Here is a 17,811-nt window from a genome sequence, read left to right on the forward strand (position 1 = left end):
GAACTTATTGGTGGTCCCGAAACGAACCGATGGAATTTGAGTGGCAGAATAGAAACTGAGGGCGTCATTTCACGGTGAAAACGAAATAAAGTCTATATAACCTTGCATAAAGTTCATTTCGTTTTTATCGTGATGTGGCAATTTTTCATGACTGTTCCATGGGAAAGCAGAACAGAAACTGATGCTATCGGATTGCATCACGGGAACACCAAGTCGAATGAGTAATTGGGTGCGAATAGTCCTTCGCTCGGACGCATTCACACCCAAACAATTTTTCATGGCTGTTCCATGCGAAAGCAGAACAGAAACTGATGTTATTGGATTGCATCACGGGAACACCAAGCCTAATGCGTGAATGGGTGCGAAAATTCCTTCGCTCGGACGCATTCACACGAAAACAGTTTTTCATGGCTGTTCCATGCGAAAGCAGAGCACTAACAAATAAATTGGCGTATGTTTGTGTATGCATCTATAAACATAAAACAAACAAAAATATTAAAACAAATAAAATATATAAACATAAACATCTTCCATATATAACTCACAAATTAACTTTTTCCAGCATATGCAGCAGTACTATATAATCAAACAGCATACCTTTTAAACATATTATTATTTTATTTACTCAATTCTAACCACACTAATTCTTTCTTATCCAGCATTTTACTAATACCATTAAATTTAACTACATTTATAAATCATCCAACATCACATCATTCCTTCCCACTCTATCCCACCCCTTTTCCTTACCATTCCTTTCCTCATCCTCACCACCTCCCCCGCCCCCTACATTTCCTTTTGATCTAGAGCTAGGTTCTACGATGCTTTGTCGCTGCTTTGGTACTCATTAATAACAATACAATTACGTTACAGCTTATATTAAACATCTTACATGGCATAAGATTCTTTCCTACCGTCGCCCAGTTTTACAACTGAACAGACAGGTCCGCTGAATATGGTTTTTTCTTCTTTTTCACCAGCCTCCTCAAGACTGGCGCTCAACGGCTCTTCTCAGAGCTAGAGGCGAATGAACTGAAAAGTTTAAACCCTCTTAAAGCCAAAAAGAAGAAGAAGAAGAAAGCAAAACAGAAACTGATGCGAGTGGAAGTACTCACGCCTTGCGTGTGTCCGCTATGGTTTCCCAAACACTAATGCATACGAGCAAAACAAATTACAGTCCGGCGTCAGTACAGTCCAGCGTCACTATCTCGTTTTCGAAACTTTGAACTTACACCCCGGTACAGAAATGAAAGACGTAGTCCTACGTCAATAAACAGGGAGAATGCAGTGAGCAGTGATTGCTGCGATGAAAAAATGTGCACGAGAACGGTGCGGTCGTAAACACTGAGAGAACCTTTCCCTCAACTCTATAGAGCAAGTATTAATCGGTTGTCGTTTACACCAATGTTTTTGTTATATCAAAATTCAAAGCCCCTTTTTAAACAATGTTTCTTTCATGAGCCCCCATAGAAAACATCTGCCACTCTCCCATCGCCGAAATGGTATTTTTGAAGACAATCGCCGACGATGGTGTGGCTGAGCCATGGAAAGTAACAGTGCCACTATCGGTGATTGGCACGTAGGTAATCGGCCAGATCACCTTGCACTATCCGCTACTGTAATGAATTCTTGTCTAAAGTTCAGAGGGGTGAACCCCAAAATCATTTGTATTTCTTCCGTTGACGAATGTAAAAAGTGCGCCCGTCACCATGAAGTCAATGTAAACTGTTAAATATTCTCCCATGGAAATGGTATAATATAGGAGACAATCTGGCGTAGTGGTAACATCCATACCTCTCACGCTAAAGGTCAATAGTTCAATCCTCACTCCCGACATTCTTCCAAAAATGGAAGTAAGAGTGACGAACCAGCCAAAAAGTGTTGAAAGTCACTATAATACAGAGAAAAAAATTGTAATGGGTTGTACCTGTACCTAGGACACGACCGCAGTTTTTGACGTAGAACCACGGAATTGTATTATTCAATTCATTTGTTTATCACTTCGGATATTATTTAAGAATGCATAGAAATTTTTGTAATATATTTTTAGCTATTTAATTTTTTACTACTTCAGTAGACTTGAAAGAGTCGAGTAGAGTCGAAAAGTATCAGCTCTTCTCGTTTATTTGGTTCAACACGCATCAGGCTTTCTCCTTCCCACACAGATATTGATCACAAATTGTTAACTCTTTTGCTTCTATATTCCGCTTGAGATGTGATCGAATCCCACAACATGCAACAGTAAGGTTACCCTGCTGGAATTTGAAGGCATATTTTCATGAAATATACGTTCATCTAAATAAATGCAGTGTATATCTATATTCCAAAATTCTGGATTCTTCTTCCACACTAGCACAAACAAATTTTGTCTTTGTCGTAGCACACCTCGATACAGAAGGCTTCCTCTCATTGTATCGAGCTGTGTGTATGTGTGTGAAATCAGCATTAAGCATGAATGATATCCACTCGTTGTGTATGAAGTGTTCTCTAGCCCTGAGAAGGGCCCTTGCGGAAAGAAACTCTATTCCATACTCCTCCTTCACCCAACAAAAAAAAAATCCTCTCCCGCTCGACGCTCTGCGGCAACCATGTTGCTTCGATGATCACCAAACGAGACGTGGTGTGGCTTCAGGTTAGGTTATGTTTTGTATTATAGAGACTTTAAACTTTTTCAGTTCATTCGTCTCTAACCTTGAGAAGAGTCCTTCGAAAACTTTACTCTACTCCAGCACTACACCTTCACTCTCATTGCCTTGAGAAAGGCACTCGATCCCTCGCCGTCTAACCCGTCCAGCAACGATGTTGTCCAGTCGGTGTCCACGCAACGAATGGTGTGGTTCAATTTTTTTTGCATTAATTTAGTTTTATTTACATTTCGATTTTGGTGATTACAATAATCTAACATACTAAGTGCGACCTTTCGGTTTTCATCTTTATTCTACAGTTTATCTAATTGTATCTAATTAATTGTTACAAAGTTGATTATGAAAAACAAGTAATAATGTTTTTTTTTAAATGTTGAAACATCTAGTGTTTTGAATTATAAAAATAATAATAAAAGAGCTATCTACTTAACCTAACTTAACCTAATATTTACAGATTATATGTGTAAAGATTTTGTATAAATGCGTGTTCGGAAGTGAAGCACCTCTCTCGAAATTTTTGGCTATATCGGACGAATTTCGTTTCTAGGGTATCCAGGGAGGCCATTTCATGCACCTCTCTTGTTCTAGTCCAAGGGCGCAGATTTAGGATCATCTTTAAAATTTAATTTTGAACACGTTGGAGCTTCAGTCTGTGTGTTTTAGCACAGCATTTCCAGACCGGAACCGCGTATTCAATCATTAAAGCTACCCGTGAAAACCGTTGAAACAACTTATAGCAGATAAGGATCGCAATAGAGTCTGTAGCAAGATTAGCTATGTTAGAAACTCAGTTTCAAATCGTAGGCGAAAAAAAAACAATTAAAAGAGCGAAAATTGCAAGCAGAGAAAGAGTTGAAGAAAAGAGACATAGTGAAATTTGGAAGAAAAAACAAACATTAAAGAAAAGAAAAGAAAAAAAATTGCGGGAATCTATATAAAGCAAAGCTATTCCAATGACTATGCGGGAAGCTTATAAAAATAAGAGACCGGGCCGCTAGTAGGTAGAATTAAAGATTTAACCCTTTCGTTACGAGCGTCGTCTATTGACGACATCCGCGCGACGTCCTGGGTGTACAAGTGTCGTCTATAGACGACATCCGCGCGACGAGCTGTGCGTACGAGCGTCGTCTTTAGGCGACATGAAATTCATACTGCTCTTCGATCATACCAGCGCAATGTGCATACTTTTCGGCGCAGTACTCCGTACAGGGGTAGCACTTCGGCGGAGCACACTGCCGAAATGAAAGGGTTAAAGATCTAAATTTTGGAAAACTATATATAGGCATCATCTAACTCACGAATGATTCGAGGCTTACAAATTTTAATGTACATTCACAGCAAATGTAGTAAATGTAATATTAGGCTGTCAAAAAAGTCCTGCGGTTTTTTATTGAATTTTTCATTTGGTCATAAAATTAGTTACAATCATCTGTTGTAAGTCAAATATGCGCCGTTTTGTTCGATGACTTGTTCCCAACGAGATGCCAACTTCATAATACCCCTGTTATAGAAGCTCGCTTCCTTATTGGCAAAAACTCGGATAGCCAATTTTCACAGACCTCTTTTGTGGCTAACTTCTGACTACCTAGCTCGTTCGCCATGGACAAAAACAGGTGGTAGTCACTTGGTGCAAGGTCCGGACTATACGGCGGATGCAAAAGAAACTCCCATCCGAGCTCCCGGAGCTTCTGGCGCGTCACCAAAGAAGTGTGTGGCCTGGCGTTGTCCTGATGGAAGACAATGCGGCCTCTGTTTATCAAAGATGGCCTCTTCTTCATGAGTGCTACCTTCAAGCGGTCCAGTTGTTGGCAGTACAGGTCCGAATTGAGCGTTTGGCCATAGGGAAGCAGCTCATAATAGATTATTCCTTGACAATCCCACCAAACACACAGCAGAACCTTCCTGGCCGTTAATGAGGGTTTGGTCACCGTCTGAGCCGCTTCAGCGGGCTTCGACCACGACCGTTTGCGCTTCACGTTGTCGTAAGTGACCCACTTTTCATCGCCAGTCACCATCCGCTTCAGAAACGGGTCGATTTTGTTGCGATTCAGCAGCGATTCACATGCGTCGATACGGTCAAAGATGTTTTTTGCGTCAACGTGTGTGGCATCCATACATCGAGCTTCTTTGTGAATCCAAGCTTCTTCAAATGGTTAATATCGGTTTGATGACTTATCCCCAGCTCTTGGCCGATGCTACGGCTGCTACTATGCCGGTCTTTCTCGGCTATTTCAGCGATTTTGTCGCAATTTTCGACGACAGGCCTTCCGGAGCGTGGCGCATCTTCGACGACCTCTACACCAGAACGAAAACGTTGAAACCATCGTTGTGCGGTGAAAATGGAAAATGTATCGGGTCCATAAACTGTACAAATTTTATTGGCAGCTTGAGATGCATTTTTGCCTTTGTCATAGTAGTACTGTAAAATATGTCGGATTTTCTCTTTATTTTGCTCCATATTTGCGACACTAGAACTCACAAACGACTTAACCAAACAAAACACTGTCAAGGACTATATTATAAATACCTTTCCAACAAGCTATAGTATGACTCGATACAATGAATACAACTAGAACTACGCGCTTACAACGACACCTCGCGGAAATACCGCAGGACCTTTACTTTTACCTTTTTACCTTTTTTGACAGCCTAATATTTTGTACAAAATAAATGAACGGAATATCCGTGGAACGGATATTTTCGATGGTACAGATTTTGAGAAGAAAAAGTACAGATGAAAAAGATTTTACCCCATCCGGTACAGATGAAAATGTGGCAAACCTTTCTCTAGCTTCGCCCCTAAACACCATGTAGACGGAGGTAAAGACGGACATCATAAGTAAAAGTTGATTTTTTTGTGATTTTCACAAAAAATATATAGCTATCTCGCCACAAATTGATTGTCTAAGTCTCTTTTTGTAATTTGTTTTTGAGGCAGAAATTTTGCAAAATGAATGTGTTCGGCATTTTGGAAAAAAAAGAATGAGCAGGAAAAGACGGACACTTGAAGTGAAAGAAGGACACCTAGGGTGGGAAAGATGGACACTAGCTGAAAAGTTATATTTTGACATTCAAGTTGATGTATTGAATAAGTGGAGAACTTTAAATATGTCTTAAAAATGATTGAATAAAAAGGCTTGACCAAAAACACCTAGATGTGCCTTGATTTTTTTTTCCTTTTTTGAAATCTAAAATAGCTTGCCACTTCCTGAATGACAGATTCGGATTACATTTTAAAAACCATTAAGCTAGCCATCTAATTTGATTTATTGAACGAATGTTTCGGTCCGTTTTTTTCGCCAGTTCGAAAGGTAATTTTCTAACTTCCGTAATGGACTTCTCATAGAATCTAGGCGAGAGGATGTCACACTAACTATTGTTCATACTGCTGACTGAAAACTGTCGAAAGTGGTTTCAGCTGTGGTGAACAATTGGAATTTTTGAGGTGCCGTATGAGTGTAGTTCTTGGAATTTTGGAATTTAACGCAGATTTGTTCACAGGGGACCATTCTTTAACAGCTTTCACAGCTTCTTCCATTCGATGGTCATCTTCCAATTAATGGGCATCTGTTAAGATAAAGAAGGAGGAGATAATCAATTTGTTTTCAAAACAAAATGTTCGTCTCTCCCTTCCATGGAGTGTCCGCCATGACTCAACGTTACTCAATTTGTGTGCAGCATCTTTCCATCATCAGAATAATTGTGTTGTGTGCATAAGCGAATACATGAGTGTGTGTGTTGCAATCATATGTGTGCAGTATGTATAAGCTTTTTATGGACAATGTTTTATATTCTCTTACCTACCTGAAAAAGAGAAAAAAAATATTGCAAACGTAAAAGTTGAAATGGCACTCTTCAATTATGTTGAACGAACAGCTCTGCTCATCACTATAAGTGTCTCGAGCAATTCACGATTGTGTGCCGTTTTTCAAAACAAATTGCTGGTAATTATACAACAAGCGAAAGTATATTATCATACTATATGTATAATCTGAGTATACAAATCGAGATGCGGGATGAATGATCTTTACAAAAGATGAACAAAGATGAAAACAACCAAACGTGTAACGTGATGTAAACAGTATTCTCTACCTTTTTTGTGAAATATTGGTCTGAACAGCATGTATACGTATAACAAACTACTTATGCTGTAACAATGAGTTTGCTGAGAAATGTTTCAGCCTGATGTATGCCAAAAACAATATTAAAAAATTGGGCTGTAACTTTAACACTCCACGCTTCTGCATCAATAAAACTGCATAAAACTGCATAACAATTCTCAATTTAAAAAAAATCATTTCAATACACACAATTCAGTTGAAAATCCTACTCCGACTAAACGGGTTCGTAATGAAACAGATTAGATATTTCTGATTTTTAGTCGGAGTTTAGTCGGAGTAGGATTTTCAACTGAATTGTGTGTATTGAAATGATTTTTTTAAGTTGAGAATAGATATAACAGTATGCTCAGAATAGCGAGAATAGCAACATTTTATGATGCAGAAGCGTTTTCTTAGCAAAGTGTTAAAGTTTCAGCCCATTTTTCTAAATTTTGTTTTTGAGCATACTGGTCATTGTCAAGGATACATGTCTGAAACAGGGTTGCCATAATAAAATCTGTGTTTTTTGCCTCAAAAAATCTTTTTATCTGTGTTTTTCCTCAGGAAATCTGTATCGAAATCTGTATCAAACCTTTGCGGTCGTCACAGCTCACACTTTTTCTAAACGAATTTTAATGTCTTGGGAACTTATCCACGAACCAAAACGTTGCTACTATGAATAATAGATAACGGTACTCTGTATAAACAAAAGCTGTCATCCATGCTTGAAGAAAGGATTAATGGAAAACTTTATTTATTATTTTTGTGATACATTGCAAAATATATCACACGAAGAAGAATAATAGCAAATATTTTTTTAGACAAGAACATTAAAACATTGTTTAGTAATTTTAAAGTAAAGTTTACAAAAAATAAAGGAATCTTATTAATCTTTCATTATCTCACAATGTTATACATCACTACTTTTTCAAGCAAAAATAATTGCGACCAGTAAGAGACGAATGAACTCTCAGAGTTTAAAGTCTCTCTAATTCAATACCTTCCTTCCTTCCTTGCGACCAGTACGACACACATGTCGTAATTTAAATTTGTAAGTTCGATCTTGAAGCATAACCTTAGCTTTAGTATCATTGATTGGTATAGTTATTATGAATTTGACGATGTTGATGGTGTCCACGTAAAGGTTCGTATTCACTGTGCTTTAGTAGAAAAAAGAAAATAGTATTTGTTTATCTATTGTAAGCAAGCCGATGACGCAGACTTTTGCATCCTTTCGCCTTAGATTGAACATGAGAAAGCAGAATATATATGAATAAAATTTACAGGCTATATGAATAAAATTTGTGAGTTGGGATAAATATTTTAGAGATCAACCCATAAGTAATATTGGATCGTTATTTTGAAAAATATGTAAAACTGTAATGTGTATCTACAGATTCTTGGTTTCAAAAAGTCTTAAAATTGTGTATAAATACAAATTATTCTGTAGATTTGGTAACCCTGGTTCGAAATCATGCTTGAATATCATGTTATGAATATTTAATCACAATAAAATGTAGATTATAGATGAATTTATATCGAAACATGCTTTCCGATAAACAACCGTCGCCACTATAATAGTATCCGTTTTAGGCTTTATTTTTTGTCAGTTTTCACGATGGCAAGCTGTTTTAGGAACACGGCCGATGGTAATATTTTCCCACTTTCGCAGTCATCCATTTAATTAGACTACCTTTATTGTCTATAGTATTTTTCTTTGAAGGAATGCGAAATAATCCTAGAGAATAATATGACTTGAAAAGGTTGAAAATAACTCTTCGATGTTCAATTCGTAGAAGCACTCCTCGTCCGATAATAATCCATAAACACACAATGACACGTGGAAATTCAATCTAATGAAAATAAGTAAACCATTTGTATATAAATCATCATAACTCATTGAGGTGAACAAATGATTGATAGTCAATTTCTTTTTTCTCCAATATTATTTTTCAGTTTCAATGCAATGGATGAACAGTCGCATTCTCAAGCCGCCCTAATGTAACAGAATATTGATTTAAAATACGTAGAAAAAAATCTTTTTTGTAGTGAGTTTAACAAGAAATTAGCCAACGTGTTAAACAAAGCAATTTTATAAGTGCGCCCATTTCCTGTTTTAAAAACGATAGAAACTATTTAGGGTTGGAGTTTAATCACACAATAGCAACAAAAGATGTCAAATTAATCTCTCTCTATCCTACGTCGATTAGCATAACATGCGTGAAGCTTTCCCAAGTCTTCCATTTGATACCAAAGCTGCAGAAGTGAAACTGTTACCATTACTATCATTATTGCCATCGTCGATATCGTTACCTTTGTCTGTTGATCGGATACCCAAGGAGCAAGAGGCGCCGAAAGAATTGAAACCACTGTCACCAGTATCATCAGCTTCGGGTACAGTTTTGCCATCGTTTAATACATCAGTAACTCATAACTCAGTAACTCTATCATACGACCAGGAGATAGATATAATTATCACAGAAAAGATTATAATTAATAGAGAGAGTGAAACCATTAAGGAGACATTGGTGGATAACGATCCCGAGAAGAATGTTATACTTGATACTCACGGCATACAAAGCCACGTTGGCACTCTGCCATCAACAATCGTCCCAGCAACATCAGCAACAACGGCATCAACAGGAACAGGAACAATCAGCTCAGCGGCACTAGTGGTGTCAGCTGCAGCGACAGCGTCCAGTGGAACTGCCGGAAGTGGAAGTTCTACTGTGGCAGCAACGACAGCGTTAACAACCCCGTCTTTTGGGGAACTAGAAGAGTTACAAAATATTCTACATTTTCCAGAGGAGGTTGCACTGCGCATCACCGATACCGAGTACCAACTATACTATCAGGTAAATAAGTTCATTAATCCTTATTAGATAAAACCATTCTTGGAACCAATCCTTATCAAACGAAATTATATAATGTGGTTTCGTAAATGGGAAAAATCCTCAGAGTTTTGCATACTAACCGCAATATTTATGTTTCACTAGCTTCTAAACGACCCCGTTGAATTTACCTTTTACTATAAAATTTCTAGTATGTCTAACAAAACTCATCATTATAATATCAGATTATTTACACGTGGAGGCGATCTGGCGTAGTGGTAACAACCATACTCCTCACGCAGAGATCACGAGTTCAATTCTCACTCCGGACATTCTTCCAAAAATGGAAGTAAAAGTGACGAACCAGCCGAAATGTGTTGAAAGTCACTATAAAATAGAAAAAAAAAGATTATTTACAGACACGATTCTCGTTCAAGATTTTTCAACCACTTGCAAATAACATGTTTCTCCGTTACATGGAATAAATGTTTTTTTTACAGAAAATATGATAGAATAAAGACAACCCTAAATCGGACAATTCCTTCCTCGAGTTTTGCTCTTATCGACATATTCGGCGATACTTTTCTATTGGTCTAGATAGAAGAAGATATTGGAGTGCGTTTCATCACATTAAGATGCATTTCCAGTTTCGAACAAAGATTAATTTCGTTAGCGCAAACATGGACTAACAGCACTTGTCACTATGTAATTGTAGAACATATGGGAATTTAATTTTCCGAATTTTGCATTTTTCCTTCAGAGTTTCCCGAAAATTTTCAATTGACATGTTTATTTGGAATATTTTTGGTTGAAATATGTGTAATATTTTTATGGGACCCCCTCACCATTCCAGAGGAGAGAGGGGTGTCATACCATCATAGAAACATTTCTCATACCCAAAACCTCTCACATCCCAAATTGTGCTTGATTAGTTCTCGAGTTATGCAGAAGTTTGTGTTTCATTTGTATGGTAGCCCCACTTAGAGAGGGAGGTGGAATGTTTAACCACCATAGAAACATTGATTGCACCGTAAAACCTCTACATGCAAAATTTGTTTCCATTTGCTTCATTAATTCTCGAGTAATGCAGAAATTTTAGTTTCATTTGTATGGCAGCCCCCCTTAGAGAGGGGGTGGAGAATCTAACCACCATAGTAACATTTATTGCGCCCTAAAACCTCAATATGCCAAATTTGGTTCCATTTTCTTGATTAATTCTCGAGTAAGGCAGAAATTTGTGTTTCATTTGTATGGAAACCCCCCCCCTTAGAGAGGGGGGGGGGGGTGGAGAGTCTAACCACCATAGAATCATTTATTGCACCCTAAAACCTCCATATGCCAAATTTCGTTTCATTTGCTTGATTAATTCCCGAGTAATGTAGAAATTCGGGTTCAATTTGTATGGCAGCACCCCTTAGAGAGGGGGAGGAGTATCAAACTATCACGAAAACCTTCCCCGGCCCCAAAAACCCCTACATACCAATTTTCATGTTTATCGGTTCAGTAGCCGAGTCCATAAGAATCAGACAGACAGACAGACAAACAGACAGACGGACAGACAGACAGACAGACAGAAATCCATTTTTATTTATATAGATGTGTAAAGAATTTGCGGCTTATACCGAGTTGGTAGATAAAGGGTGAGTCGATAAATATTGCGACACTTTCTGAAGCAAATCGCTCAAAAAAATCTAAAGAGCATCATGTCTCAACGTACAGAAGAAAAACAAAAGGGAATCGAACGTTGATCACGAATGAAATCTTTAGGATTTGGGTAATTTACTTAAGGGGGGACCCCTGTCTGGAAGGTCGAAAAATAATGAAATTTTATTCAGATGTTAAGAATAAAGTGATATACTCGGTTATGTAACTTCGGTTATAAAACGGTTCTATAACGCTTTAGATAATACATTTCTACTTGCTGATAAAATAATTCAGCCAAATCGGTCAAGTAGATCTTGAGATATCGATACCATCAGCTGAAAAAACATGGTTTCAAGAAAAAATGCGTTTGAAAAATCGTATAGTAATACTGTATCCCTTGAGGTGACCTCATACTTTTAGCTGTAATCTTCCAACGAAATCAAATGTCGAAAAATCCTTTTAGGATAACATTTCTGAGGGCTTCCCAAGAATTTTCCAAATTGTGTAGTGAAAACTATTTCTAAAGCTAAATTTCATTGCTAAATGTGCTCTCCGGTCGCCATCCGAGAAAATTTCTTAGATTATTTGCCCCGATCGACGTAGAACAGAGATTTTCCATAGCCCCACAAAAATAGTTATAAATCGATAGTGACACGCACGGTATGCATGTTGCACCGTCTTGTATTGAAAGTACAACAAGGGTACAATTGTGGTACGAAGAAATCGTCGATTTTGGGTTTGAAGCGTTCAACTGTTACGTTCTGGCCGGCATGAATAATGGAAAAACATGGTGGTTTATAGTTTATAGACAGATTATCGAATATCTCATCAAGAAAACAAACAAAAATGACAGCGAAGCAATGTTCACCGTCCTCGAAGACCTAGGCGATCTCACATTTTCACGATACTACTCAGAAGCTCCCGAGTTCCGTGGTCGCACAAAAACTTTTTTTTATCTGCAATGTCTAGTAATTAATTGAATTAAGTTTGGCTCTTATTAAAAACATTAACGCAAATGTATGTACAGAGTACACAAAAAATATTATATGAAAAGCCTGGAATGTTATATCTAACCCAGATAACCACATAAGTAATCGATGAACTTCTATGATTCCGTACAACACAGAAAACAAAATTTATACTTGAAAAGAATAATTTTCTCCGTTTTTTTCCAGGCATGTGCGAACGATTTCATCAATGATTCGATTCTTGAACTACAAAAAGAGAGGATCTCTAATTCGATAGAAACCAACACTCTTACACTAGCTACCCCAAACACAACAAGCGCTAGCTGTAGCAGTAGTAGTATCGCTAGTGGCACAAGAGAGCTACCCCTTGTGACAATTTCTTCCTCTACAGTGATCACTAACCCCGGTATCCTTAATAACGCTAACACCAGTGCTAATGTGACGGATGCAAACAAATCTCCAAGTGGTTATTCATCAACTCTGAATTCTATAAGGAAACGATTTGATGAGGTAGTGTTGCATTGTTATTTCTAGTTTAAGAATGCAATTAGTAAAATGATCGCCTCTAATAGATTGAAGCAAAAAGAAGCTCAATCCCAGGATTAACGACCTAATAGTAACAATTTCTAGGCTCTTAAAAAATCTTAATACATTCTCCCTGAAAGTTTCTAATGTTTACTTTTTGTACTTAACAACAATCAAACATTTAATTCTTCATCTAGTTCAATTTGTTCATACAGAATGTTTAAATCTAAACCCTTTTCAGTCGACATTAATTTTGATTCTTCATAACTAATATGACCTTTATTGCACGAGTTTTTGCAATTTAAATTGTTAATGCCAAAGCATCAGATAAATAAATGAAACATCTGGATGATTCCAGAGAAACAATTGATAATTCTATTGCATAATCATTAGTTTTTAGTGTTTAGAATCGATTTTTTAACAATCAACATAGATATACATATATTATGTTAAAATAACAACACTATTCTAATGCCATTCACATTACGGTTTCTTACACTTCTCATCATGGTTAAACACATCGGATAACAACTAGACCAGTGCGTGGACCAACTACTTTATCCTGCAACAAGGTACACAAGATGAACGAAAAGCGGCCTTTGCATGTTTGTTGCGTGTTGCTATTTCATGCTGGAATATTGGAAACTTCAATGGTGCTAAAGAAATAGTGGATGGTCTGAAGTAAGTAAATACACATATCTGAATGAGCGATATGACTAAAAAAGGAAGATTATTTTACAAATTCATAATTAATATAAGCTTATGAATGAATAATTAATCAGTGAACAGACAAAATTACAATACCGATTGACATGCATGACTGAACAAGGGGTTTCTTTCGGCCTCCAGCAGTATCAGAAAGTTGTAGGCCGGCGGAAACTACTTGCTTCAGTCATGTTCGCATCCCAAATGATGTTTTTCAGATAAAAATGATGATACGTGGGAGTAGATGTCATATGATTTACTTCTATAATTCATTTTTCGTATTCTTTCTCTTTCATGTGTACATAGATCAATAAAAAAGGAATCTTTCTGGATATCTACCACTGATCGAGGGAGAAATTCCGTATACGAATTCCTCACAACAGTTTTTGATTCGGTCGAATACGATAATGCAACCACGAGAGCATTGGTAAGTGGAGTATCAAATGAAATCATCCTTGATATCTTTGAATGTTCGAACATTCAATAGTTTGTAGTTTTCAAGTAGATATTTACGGTTTATGGCTTTAGTGTGATTCATGTAAAATTTCTCTTGAAAATGATATAAAATATATAATATAAAGCTCTTTTTGTTATTTTTAAACCACTGCAGGCAATCCCGACATGTCGTGTTATTCCTTATTATAAAAATCATATTGATGAAATCAAATGCTTGGTACGTACAGCTCAACAAACGCATCAGCAGGATTCAACGCAGACTCAGAAAGAAAAATATTATCTGGGTGATGCAAAGCCAATTAATTTGCGTGATGATGAAGAGCTTTTACAAAAGCTGTCTAAGGTGGCATTACCTATGACATACCCTGAAAGACTAAACACTCAAACAACAGTAATATCATCGTTTGAATCAACGGTATCGGAATCGCTGGACGAGCCGGATGTTGATTCCTTAGCAGGAGAAATATATTCACGCGCATTGCCAGCTTTGCATAAAATTGCTGCGTTTGAAGATCATCGTAGCAAGTTATGTCGAGAGTTACCCCATACTTTATTGGAATACCTGAGAGCAGCCGCAAATAGTCCTCGTCAGACCAAAATTCCATTGTATCAGCCGTCGAATCTTCAAGAACTAGAGGAAGACTATGAAGTGGAAATAGGCAACTACAACACAGTTCAACCTCTGTTTTTCGATCATGGGGTCAGCATCGTTCCACTTTCAGCGAGAAAATCAAATGCTATTGACCACCACATTTTGCAGGTTTGTGTGTTGATTGTTCGAAATATATGTTTCTCAAAATCTGACCAAAAAAACGCTTATTTTGGATTCCGCTAATTGCAATTCAAACCCAATTGGGCTGCTTTGAACGAAAATAAAAAAAATAAAGTGAATTGTGTCTGGTATCCGTTTGGCGGTTAGCTGTTCTTTGTACAAACATATACGGAGTATCTTATAGTCTATTCTAAACCATAGTAGAAGACGGAACGTGATCAATTCACTTATACGGAATGTAATAAATCTGTTCCGAGAGTTCGAGTTTTCTGCAATACAGGTCGGACTCGATTATGTTAGGCTGTCAAAAAAGTCCTGCGGTATTTTTTTTTGAATTTTCATTTGTTCATAAAATTAGTTACAATCATCTGTTTTAAGTCAAATATGCGCCGTTTTGTTCGATGACTTGTTCCCAACGAGATGCCAACTTCATAATACCCCTGTTATAGAAGCTCGCTGCCTTATTGGCAAAAAACTCGGATAGCCAATTTTCACAGGCCTCTTTTGTGGCTAACTTCTGACTACCTAGCTCGTTCGCCATGGACAAAAACAGGTGGTAGTCACTTGGTGCAAGGTCCGGACTATACGGCGGATGCAAAAGAAACTCCCATCCGAGCTCCCGGAGCTTCTGGCGCGTCACCAAAGAAGTGTGTGGCCTGGCGTTGTCCTGATGGAAGACAATGCGGCCTCTGTTTATCAAAGATGGCCTCTTCTTCATGAGTGCTACCTTCAAGCGGTCCAGTTGTTGGCAGTACAGGTCCGAATTGAGCGTTTGGCCATAGGGAAGCAGCTCATAATAGATTATTCCTTGACAATCCCACCAAACACACAGCAGAACCTTCCTGGCCGTTAATGAGGGCTTGGCCACTGTCTGAGCCGCTTCAGCGGGCTTCGACCACGACCGTTTGCGCTTCACGTTGTCGTAAGTGACCCACTTTTCATCGCCAGTCACCATTCGCTTCAGAAACGGGTCGATTTTGTTGCGCTTGAGATGCATTTTTGCTTTTGTCATAGTAGTACTGTAAAATATGTCGGATTTTCTCTTTATTTTGCTCCATATTTGCGACACTATAACTCACGAACGACTTAACCAAACAAAACACTGTAAAGGACTATATTATAGCGCGCAAAAATACCTTTCCAACAAGCTATAGTATGACTCGATACAATGAATACAACTAGAACTACGCGCTTGCAACGACACCTCGCGGAAATACCGCAGGACTTTTTTGACAGCCTAATTCATAATCGCAATTTCACTTTCTACGTTAATTTTCGAATCCAATACATAATCGAATCATAAAAAAGCTATTTTTATATTAATGTTTGACATTCATACATTAATGAAAAAATTGTTTTCTTGAGATTCGATTATGTATAGGATTTGAAAATGGTTGTTGAAAAAAAATGGTCGACTGTATATAATCGAGTCCGACCTGTAATGCAAACAACATACAAAATCATGGATTATTTTGATTACACCAAATATAAGTTCATATTAACAATAAATCGAAACTAATAACATGAGTAATATGTTCAATAGATTCTGCATCATGGCACAACCGCCGTACTTTGGGAACCTGACGTACCTTCGGAGAGATCGACCTACATATATTTGCGATTGGAACGATCATGTTCACATATATCGTGGCAGAGAGCAGCCTGGCGTAGAATAAAATCTCAACAGGGTACGTACAATGAATATTTATTGCGTATACTATTGATGCATAATAAAGACAGTAGAACCCCGATTATCCGCGAAATAGTCTGGCAAGGTCACCACGAATAACAGAAATCGCGGATAACGCGATAAACGACTGAAAATGAGGTGCAAATACGAAATAAAAATATTTCAGCATGAATACTATGTTTTATCAATACAGACATCATTAAACTATCCATCGGTAAGGTCGTGTGAACCAGTGATCAGATAATGTGAAAGCCATGACCAAAACAAAAGAGCAAGTACTAACCTCTCACTGACAAATTTCGGAAAACTCTATTGGCGATCTAACGTACAAATCTACACCTAGGCGGCGCTGCGGTGAAAGTGATGATGGTTTTAAATTTTGCCATGTGAGCTTATGGAAGGTTTGTAGTTCTTCCATAAATTACAATGTTATAATCATAAAAGATTATTTGATTGCGATGAGTTTATAAGAAATTTAATTCTGCGCAATTTTATATATAACATGTTATTTATTTACCTCTTTCAGTAGTGAAAACTATAAAAATGTTGAGAATGGTTGAATTAAAGAAGGAAATTCGAGAGCACAATCAAACACAAGTAGAAAAATGCACGATTCCTGCATGTGAGAACTACCTTGGAAAGCCCGGAAGTAAAATATATGTGTTTTGTTTTTGAGTTTTAGGTTACATTAGCATTATTTTCTTAGTTCAAAAACAAAATCCAGATGTCTCACCGATCGTTTACGTTTTGCGTTAGATCGCCAATAGAATTACTATGGAACTCGCTTTCGCGGGTAACCCGCACGGCGGATCACCCACTCGCGGATAATCAGGGTTCCACTGTATTATAATGGTAACTGCATATTGAATTCCATCTATGTAGTTCATATTCACTTTTTTAAAGCTAGTATATTCGTCTAGTACAGTTCGGCTGAAAAGTTCATAAAGTTGATGTCAAGATGGCGCCTTTTGCAAAAATTTACTCAACTATCACAAAGCACCATCTTTCAATGGATACGTGTCAAGATTTGACAGCAATCGGTCGATTGGTTCATGAGTTACAGCATTGAAAGTGGAGCAAATTTTGTTATTGTGAAAAAATGGAAAAATCCGAATTTCGTGTATTGATAAAGCATTGATTCCGGATAACGTTTGTCAAGTCATGCTTTGGTTTGCACTGTATTTTTTTCCATCAAAAAGCAATGCTTCATCAATACACGAAATTCGGATTTTGACGTAGGACTACGTCTTTCATTCTCTTATCTTGAATGGTGTTAACGTTCCCTGTGGAACTTTTGCCGTCTCAACGTATGCATTAATTAGCGTCATTTATTAATACTTAGTTGAGATTTCTTAAGCCAAATAACACGCCTTGAATGTATTCCGAGGGGCAAGCTCTAGAATACGCGTGGCCACAGTGCAAATCGAAGGAAAACCCGAACACCCGGCATGATAATGTGAGACGCTCCAACGCGT

General features: G+C 37.6%; 1 protein-coding gene across 9 annotated transcripts in view; it reads left to right on the top strand.

The window, feature by feature from the left end:
* LOC129778865 (1-phosphatidylinositol 4,5-bisphosphate phosphodiesterase epsilon-1-like) overlaps positions 1 to 17,811 on the top strand; it is a 45,285-nt gene that overhangs the window by 10,880 nt on the left and 16,594 nt on the right. For 8 of the 9 annotated variants that reach the window (XM_055786010.1, XM_055786012.1, XM_055786014.1 and 5 more), the window contains 6 exons: positions 8,702 to 9,600; positions 12,396 to 12,698; positions 13,249 to 13,394; positions 13,725 to 13,845; positions 14,029 to 14,634; positions 16,190 to 16,334. In XM_055786010.1, coding sequence (XP_055641985.1) covers positions 8,962 to 9,600; positions 12,396 to 12,698; positions 13,249 to 13,394; positions 13,725 to 13,845; positions 14,029 to 14,634; positions 16,190 to 16,334 — 1,960 coding nt within the window. In that variant the 5' untranslated portion in view covers positions 8,702 to 8,961. The remainder of the gene's footprint in view (positions 1 to 8,701; positions 9,601 to 12,395; positions 12,699 to 13,248; positions 13,395 to 13,724; positions 13,846 to 14,028; positions 14,635 to 16,189; positions 16,335 to 17,811) is intronic. The other variant, XM_055786015.1, reaches the window with a different exon arrangement.

The sequence above is a fragment of the Toxorhynchites rutilus genome, chromosome 3, assembly GCF_029784135.1.
Source record: "Toxorhynchites rutilus septentrionalis strain SRP chromosome 3, ASM2978413v1, whole genome shotgun sequence".
In the NCBI taxonomy this organism is placed as follows: Eukaryota; Metazoa; Arthropoda; class Insecta; order Diptera; family Culicidae; genus Toxorhynchites; species Toxorhynchites rutilus.